Source organism: Humulus lupulus, chromosome X, assembly GCF_963169125.1.
Source record: "Humulus lupulus chromosome X, drHumLupu1.1, whole genome shotgun sequence".
Taxonomy (NCBI): domain Eukaryota; kingdom Viridiplantae; phylum Streptophyta; class Magnoliopsida; order Rosales; family Cannabaceae; genus Humulus; species Humulus lupulus.
The window spans coordinates 7,940,877-7,950,093 of record NC_084802.1 but is presented as its reverse complement, the minus strand read 5'-3'; the positions used below and the strand labels follow the sequence as shown (position 1 = coordinate 7,950,093).

The window sequence follows — 9,217 nt, the reverse complement described above, 5'->3', positions numbered from 1 at the left end:
TTAGTGACATAGATTATATTCTTCTAGGCCAGAGAAATTTGGAAAATATGTTTGTGGGGTCTGATTTAGTTGTTGGATAGTGTGTGTGTGTGTCTTATTGTGTGGTTGTTGACCCATTGAATATATATTAAAGAATTGAGAAAGTATATCATAGGTATTTGAGACCATACTTTTCTCATTCTTTGGTTTTTTTTTCTTTCTGTATAGATCTTCACTCCTCTACGCCTATTGTGGGTGAGGGTGTTCATGGGAAGAGGGTAGACTTAGAAGGTGATAGTTCTAGTGAAAGTGATCCCAACAATGAATATCAAGGTGATCCTGAGTATGAACAAAGTGATGATGAATTGGTTGTTGAAGACAATGCAGAAATACATCTAAAAGGACTAGGGAAAATGGTAGTAGAGATTGATGTAGAAGATGTGCCATTGGATAGCTCTGACAAAGAGTATACACGAGAGGATAGTTCTGATGATGGGGATGTTTCAAATGAAGATGAACTCAGCAAGTTACACAAACCTAAAAGGCAATCAAAAAAAAAGAAAGCTACCTGATTTGCTTGAGTTTGATGTTGATGCTGAAATGGAGAGACCGCTACTAAAGCTTGGCTTAGTATTTTCTTCTGGAAAACTATTCAAACAAGCAGTCAGGGAATATGCTATACAGAATGGAAGAGACATATGGTTCAAAAAGAATGATTCTCATAGGGTTCGAGCACAATGTAGAGGTGTTGAATGTCCTTGGGTGTGTTTTGCCTCAAAGATTGATGATAGTTCAACATTTGTCATCAAAACTTATGTTGGTGAGCATAGATGCTCTAGGAAGCCCCATAATAGATTTGCTACTTCAAAATGGTTAAGTAAGAAGTATTTAAATGAATTCAAGAGTAATGATAAATGGAGTATTTCTTCATTTATGGAAAAAGTGAGCAAAAACCATGTCATTGAAATTTCCAAAGATAAGGCCTATAAAGCTCGAAAACTTGCAACAAAATCTATTGAAGGCACTTATGAAGAGCAGTATGTTGCTCTATGGGACTATGCTGAGGAGATTAAGTACACAAATAAGGGTTCCACAGTTGAGTTTTTAACTGAATCAGGAGACAATGGGAGGCCACGTTTTAAGCGAATGTACATTTGCTTTTCTGGTTTAAAAGAAGGATTCAGTGTTGGATGTAGGCCAGTAATTGGGTTAGATGGCTGTCATATTAAAGGACCGCATCCTGGACAACTATTGACTGCTATTGGGATCGATGCAAACAATGGCATGTATCCTGTTGCATATGTTGTGGTAGAGATTGAAAGTAAAGATTCTAGGAGTTGGTTTTTAAATTGTTTGAGGGATGACTTAAAAATTGAGAACTCCAACCATTGGACATTCATCACGGACAAGCAAAAAGGCTTGAAACAATCATTAAAAGATCTATGGGAGGAAGGTGTACCTGAGGCAGAGCATAGGCATTGTGCAAGGCATTTGGAGAAGAATTTTATCAAAGTTTACAAAGATAAAAAGCTCAAGGAGCTCTTATGGAAGGCTGCAAGAGAGGTTAGTGTTCGTAGGTTTGAAGGTGTGATGGAAGAGATTAAGAAAATTGACGAGTTTGCTTTTGATTGGTTAATGGAAGCAGGGCCCCAACATTGGAGCAGATCACACTTTAGGACTCATCCAAAGTGTGACATTTTGTTGAATAACTTGTGTGAGACATTTAATGGGACAAGGGCAATATTGGCTGCAAGAGATAGACCAATATTATCCATGCTAGAAAGAATTAGAATGTATTTACTACAGAGGCTTACCAAGAATAGGCATGCAGTATTGATGTGGAACTCTAGCATTGCTCCAAGGATACAAGACATTATTGAGAAGAACAAGGATATAGCTGGAAGCCATCTCCCTATCAAGTCTTCGGATTTCATCTACCAAATTACCACTATGTATGGTAGCTTGTACTATGTTGACTTGAAGCAAATGAAATGTAGTTGTAGAAAATGGGAACTCACTGGCATTCCATGTAGTCATGCAGTGGCTGCAATCTGGCAAAGAAAGGAAGATCCATAAACTTATGTAAGTAAATGGTACACGAAGGAGTATTATTTGAAAGCCTATTCACAACAGATATTCCCAATTAGGAATCAAGATGAGTGGCCAATAACTGGTAACGTTGGATTGATCAAGCCTATATCCAAGATTCAACCGGGTAGACCAAAGAGAAGTAGAAAATTAGAGCTTGATGAAATGTTTCCTCGAACAGGAAGTAAAATGAAGAGGAGGTACATCACAATCAAATGTTCAGGATGTGGTGTAACAGGTCATAATTTTAGAACGTGTGCTAGAAATAAAGAGAAAAATTCAGTAAGTTTTTCATTTTATAAACTGAAAGTACTTGAGAATATTTTATATAAATATAAATCTTAGCCATTATTATAACTTAATTTGCAGGACATCAATCCTGATGTTGCTCAGCATACTTCTACTGATTCAACCATACCATTTACAAACACCAACCAGGTTTGTATTATGGTTTCTAACATATATTTTGTTCCTCTCTTTTTATTTAAATAGATATATGCGTGTATATATATATACGTGTGTGTATGTGAAATTGATTTTGATGTAGTGCCTGAATATTTCCTACTTAACCATTTATATGTCTATTTTTATCAACAGATTTAGCAAAGAAAAGCAGGAGGATTGCATCCCAAACTGACAGATTTTAGCATTATGATTGTCTTTTAGAACTCCTTTTGTAACATTTATCCTTTTGCTTGGATGGTTGTAACTTTTATAAATTATTTTGAAGCAGGATATTTTAACATATTTAGTGCTTGGATATATAGGCTAGCAGGTAAAGAATGACTGGTATAAATTTTTTACTCATATGCAAGCTATATGTTCAAGATTTTTGGAACTTTTTCATAGTATAATTTTGGATATCAATGTTAATTGGAAGTAATTTCTTGTTGGTTTCTGTTTAGTGGGTATCTTCTACTGTTTTTTCTTTTCCTATATATGAAATGGATGAAGAAAAATATAACTTTCTCATTATCTTAATAGATTTCAATAAGCAAATCGTATTAATATATAGAGTAAGTATTTAAGATTATTATACTACTTAGATTAAAATAAATAAATTGGTTTAGCAGAGAATTATTAACACAGAAGCACTTTCTGTCTTAGATGCAATCTGCAAGACTGTAAGACTGTAAACAAAGATGAATATTAAAGTACAATAGATTTACCTACAACAATCAAGATATGTTTAGCATATAATTAACAAGATATTCTTCTCTTCTTGCTAATGCTGCAAACTATATTAACTCATGGCTGCTAATATTGTTGAGCTTTGAATTGATGCAGCCAAAAATTGATCATTGCATGACAAGAGAACCAAGTGTAGCTTGAGCTTGTGAAATTACAGTATCCTCCTAAAAATATTCCCATACTTGCAATGATATAATTAATGTTGACAATGATATAATCAAAATCAGTTTGTTACAGTAAATAGAAACTGTAAAGCACCTCTTCTTTAAACAAGTTTTTAGTTTGTGCAAGCTATAAGTTCAAGACATTATTGGTATACCATTTTAAAATCAGCTTGTACTAATCTAGTTACAAGTTTCAATTTTCAAATTGTTATCTTTTATAGATATAAGTATTCAAATACATTAGTGGTTTGCCAATGAAGTTTGCCTAAAAGGCACCTGAATATTTGACTTGCCTTGATCTGCATATTAAAAGACACCTACTGTAAACTATAATCTCTGAAAACTGCCTAAATGCTATAACGAATTCAGCCACAAACCAGAAACATACCACAAACACCAACAACTTTTTCATTGCTTCAAAATCACCAAAATAGTACAATAAAATGTAGCAGAACAGTAATACATACAACACTTTTCTACTAGTTTCATAACACAAACATAAACCAACTTTTTCATTGCTTCAAAATCACCAAAATAATACAACAAAATATAATAGAACAACAATACAGATCCCACATTTTACAAGTTTTATGAAAATCAAAATTCTTTCAATTTCTTCATCTTTTTTGTCAACAAGCTTCTGCAATGCTTGAACTTCATCTTCAATATGTTCTATCTTTCTAAATAACTCGCTGAAATCTTGCTTGAATCTCTATTTAGGGACATGGTCTATCCAAATGAGAAACCCACAACCATTGTTAATATTTCTCTGAAAAAAAAGGCAAAAAAATAACAAATCAGGTACTACAAAACCCATAAAACTCATTTAAAAAATAAAGAAAAACAATTTACCTTATATTTGGGGCAGCCATAAAACCTTCTACCTGGATTACCTTCAGTTCGAGCAGTGCGTATGACAGCCTCCCACCCACAATCACAACTAGGTATATTATTCCCTTCTTCATCTTCATACCTTCTTCTACTACGAAATGATTTGCTTGAAGATGTCAATGAAGACATGATCTCCACTATGAAAAATGCAAACTTCAACAAATAAACAACATCTAACAAAAAAAAATAAAATAGAAATAGTACTGTAAACTTACCGTGAGAGGGAGCTTCACCAGCCATGGTCTTCCTTGGAAGTAGAATCTCAATTTTTTTTGAAAGAAGATACAAGAAAACTCTCTCACATTACCCAATATTTTTCCTCTTTAATGAATTGAAAGTATGAAATTTGAAGATGAAGAATAAGGGCTCACGTTTCCAGTCCACCCTATTAACGGTAATGTTTTTTTTTTACTTTTATTCTTTTCTTATTTATTTATTTTTGTTATGAAAAAATTACTTATCAAAATTTTACAAAAACATCCTCCTGTCATAATTTTATACACTTATGCCCTTTTTTTAAAACGGTAAATTTCTAATCTGTTAAATTATAAACGGAAGGACTATTTTTCAACATTTACAGTAATTCGGGGGGTATTTCAGCCAACCAAAAAAGTTTAGGGGGCAAAACTCTACCATAATTCGGGGGGGGGGGGGGGGGGGGGGGGGGGGAAGACAATTTGTCCATAAAAATAAAACTAGGCAACATTTAATCATAAAGTTCATAATTTCCCAAGAAAATAACACGCGGCTATACGACCCCCACATATTCACACCAATCTTGCTATTGGGAATCCGCTCGTCACCGGCCATCTAAGGTTAACTTATTCTGCAAAAATAAAAGAAATGAATGAGCTTCTAAGCCCAGTAAGAAAAATACACAGCAATTCATACAAAAATCAATCATAAACTTATAACGAATAATTTCACATGCAATATTATATTCATAATATTTACTGAGATCATAATCTATCCTATATCACCATCATATCAAAGATCACACACAGATCTAGATCATAAATGTTATCCTGCAATCATAACATTAGTCATAATAATCATACCATCAGTTCATACAAGAGTTCATAACAACACTAATTTATACTAATATTCTAGGTCATAACATAGATCACACATAGATCTAGATCATAAATTCTATCCTGCAATCATAACATTATTCATAACAATCGTACCATCAATTCATACAAGAGTGGGTTTTTTTTCTATTGTATCGTCGCAGTTTTCGGTTTATTCTCTGATCTGAAACTAAGCCCTTGCTTGGGCTTTCCCTTTCTTTCGGGCTTTTCCGCAGGTGTGATTGTTCGATACAACCTATGATTTGGGATGGTTTCCACTGGAAGGCCTAATCTAATATGAAGATATGATGGCGATCGTTTTCTGTTGGCTAACTGGCTTTTCCCGTTTTTGATTGAGTCATAACAACACTAATTTATACTAATCATACAAGATCAAAATATACCCTAGGTCATAGGTCATAAGTCATAATAACAAGACAAATATAATAAAAAGATAAGTGCTTATACAGGAGTGGCAATTAAGCCCCACACATAAGTCTGTCATACAAGTTTGGCAACCGAGCCTACCAGACATAAGTTTGTCATACATCATTGGATACCTTAGGTCCAGCTACATTTACTCATTTATTGTACCTTAAATGTTAGGTCATACAAAACATAAACTAGGTCATAAACTAAACTACCTAATTTTCCTTACCTTGAGTGTGGTGCAGATAAACTATACTTGAGTCCTTTATATGTTAATCCCGCTTAAAACCATATTTCATTATCATAATACCATTATTAAAACATAAAGTAATAGATCTAAAACTCAAACACAATCAAAACTTAACTATACCTCAACATTGATCTTGAAGAAAAACCCTAGACCCTTAATTGCTTGCTTGTAGGGTTTTGACAATAAGAAAGATAGTCTTGGTCGTGTGGCCTCTTTGGGTACTAGGGTTTCAAAGATTTGAAGAGGTGATGATGAATCAAAACTTAACTATACCTCAACATTGATCTTGAAGAAAAACGCTAGATCCTTAATTGCTTGCTTGTAGGGTTTTGACAATAAGAAAGATAGTCTTGGTCGTGTGGCCTCTTTGGGTACTAGGGTTTTAAAGATTTGAAGAGGTGATGGTGATGATGATTTTGACCTCCGGGTTTGTGTTTTGATGGTGGTGCACAACAACAATAAGGAGAGAGAGTGTGGATAAGGGTCTCAAGAGGAGCAAGAATGAATGAAAAAAAATGAGAAAGAATGAGCTCTATTTAGAGGCTCTCAAAACTCTCAATTTCATTCTAACTATAATCCAAATTTAAATTTAAATAAAATAGAATCATAACTTCTATAGAAAATATCTCTAAATTATCTTATTAATATTTTTATTAAATAATTGAGGAATAATCTAACATCAAACTACCTAGGAAAAATATCCCAACCTATAACTACCTAAATCTCGTAACTCTGGACTCACTTGTAGTAAAATCAACATTGTTGGAGTTGTAGGAGTCCAATTTATACAATCCTTATATCGTTAGAAATAATATTTTTCCAAAATCCTAACATAACTAGGTCAAAAACTGGTTCGAACTTACAGTACCCTATAATTACGAAAATTCTATGTAATTATCTAAATATCAGCATAATTCACAAATATCCTAACTAACCATAAAATAGCAAACTCTAATTCTCTAGTCTAATTTTGAATTTACTAAACCCAAAATCTTATTGGGCTTTATGTAGACTCGATCCATAACAATTCTTAATAATACCATAATTAATTTATTCTTATGTAATCACTCATTTTTCCACAAACAAGGCTGCTAATATCATAAAATTATACCATACTATAATAATCATGACCACTAAATATTAAAAAATAAATAAACCTTATTCTATCACCACAACTCAAGTTAAATTTATTCTATAAAATTAAGACAATCTATAGTCACATAAATAAAGAGGTCTAAGAGAAAGGTAACATCGGTTACTACAAAACCCTAAGTGTTAAAATACAGTACTGCTAGTTAACATAGTTAGTTGGTAGTGCCTGTTTCGATCTCGTTCGATATAACACCTGAAAAATACGTTAAGCATATCAATTTTTAGATATATTTAGTATATATTATTAATTAGGGACATTATAAATAGTTCATTTAAACTGTAAGTGTTAAAATATTGGAAATGTTAAGCAATACTGATAATTAACCTAGTTTGTTGTTAGTGCATGACTGTTTCGATCTCCTTCGATACAACTCCCGAAATTAGTATTACGTTAAGCATTTGAACTATTAGTTTGTTGTTTAGACAATAAAATGTTCCAATTATTGTGTGCAAATAATTGAAATAATTTTATTAATTAAACGAGAAAAAGAAAAAAAAATTGCCGGCACAATATTGCGTCGGTGAAAGTACTTTTACCGGCGCATTTGACGAAACGCGCCAGCAAAAGTAGAGCGGGAAAATTCCCGCCTTCGCATTTTAAAACACACATGGTAGGTGAAAACTTTTGTTAGCGCATTTCGTTACACCGGTAAAAGTCCACTTAAATTAAACGACAGCGTTTTGTATTAAGGCAACATGGATGACTTTTGTTGACGCCGTTTTTCGTCAACTTAAAATGTAGAGCACGTAAACAATAATAACTATGGCAAAGAAGAATAATACAGTAGAACAATGAGAGTTTTTTACATGGTTCAGCAGTTAACTCTGCTTAGTCCACGAGTCAATTTTAGTAGGACTTTGGGATTTTCTAGAAATCCTTCAGGGATGAATTCTCCAGAATTTCTCTCCAGATTACAAAAATTCGGTCATTTACAAAGGTACATGACATCTCTACTTATAGAGGAGATCTCATAATCCAATCCCACACGTTTTGGGAAGTTATTCTGTAAATTAATAAATTTAATTACTTTAAAGTTTGTAACTCCCATATACAAAGAAACGTCCCCTGAAGACCAGAGGGCATATAACAGACTAGTTAATATCCCTTTAATGTATGGGAGTTACAATAATAAATATCTTTTAAACGCATGGACCGCGTCTCATCATATGACCCATTACGTTGTTCGAGATCGGTAATCAGTATCATGTCAGACCAGGTCTTTAGGTAAATTATGAGCTGGTCACTTTACCCCAAGACCAGCTCAGAGCGGGTGAATACCACCGAGGCTATTATACTCCGAGCTTATACCCTTGCCGAGCTCGGGCTACTTGATCCGAAGACACCCGACAACGGATATACTCCGACGCTATGTCTTTCGAGCTTAGATATCATTCCGAGGTTACATATCTTCGAGGTTGCCACCTTGCTTCGAGGGTTTGACACCTGGATTACAAACATTCACTTTAGACATCACGAGCTTACACCTGACGAGTCCAGCTTTCGAGGTTACACCCTCAGGTCTCAAAATCTGGGTGTAACATTTTGCCCCCTCAAAAGTACTAGTTCGAATCCTATCAGAAGGAAACTTTTGAACTACTTTCTTTGGGAACCGTACCGTCACACATACTCGAGTATGGACACGCGTCAGCTGGGTATTGCTCACTCAATGTACTTGAGTACTTTGGAAACTTGCCCGCGATCGTTCGCCTGCCACCTTTTCGATACCATCATGTCACTTATCCCTGGCCGTCGGATTTGATACGGAATCTGGCCAATGGCCCAGATTAATCCGACCCTTTACACTCCCCCGGACCTATAAATAAGACTCCAGTTGTCTTCCTCCTTTCATTTTTACTTTTATCAGAGGAAAAAAGGAGAGAAAACCAAAGGCAAGCCCAGAAAGAATTTGCTTTGTTTTTGCATGTTCTCTCAGCCAAAGAAACAAAGAACCATCAGCCTGTTCGAGACCATGAGAATACACTTGCAGCCTCTTCTTCAGTCA

At 34.3% G+C, this 9,217-nt stretch overlaps 1 protein-coding gene across 1 annotated transcript; it reads left to right on the top strand.

Annotated features, from left to right (window-relative positions):
• The first annotated feature begins 579 nt into the window (after positions 1–579).
• LOC133805458 (uncharacterized) lies at positions 580–2,670 on the top strand. Its single transcript, XM_062243644.1, has 4 exons — positions 580–2,033; positions 2,127–2,349; positions 2,437–2,505; positions 2,665–2,670. The coding sequence occupies exons 1-4, from the start codon at positions 580–582 to the stop codon at positions 2,668–2,670; spliced, it is 1,752 nt and encodes a 583-aa protein (XP_062099628.1).
• The last annotated feature ends 6,547 nt before the right edge of the window (positions 2,671–9,217 follow it).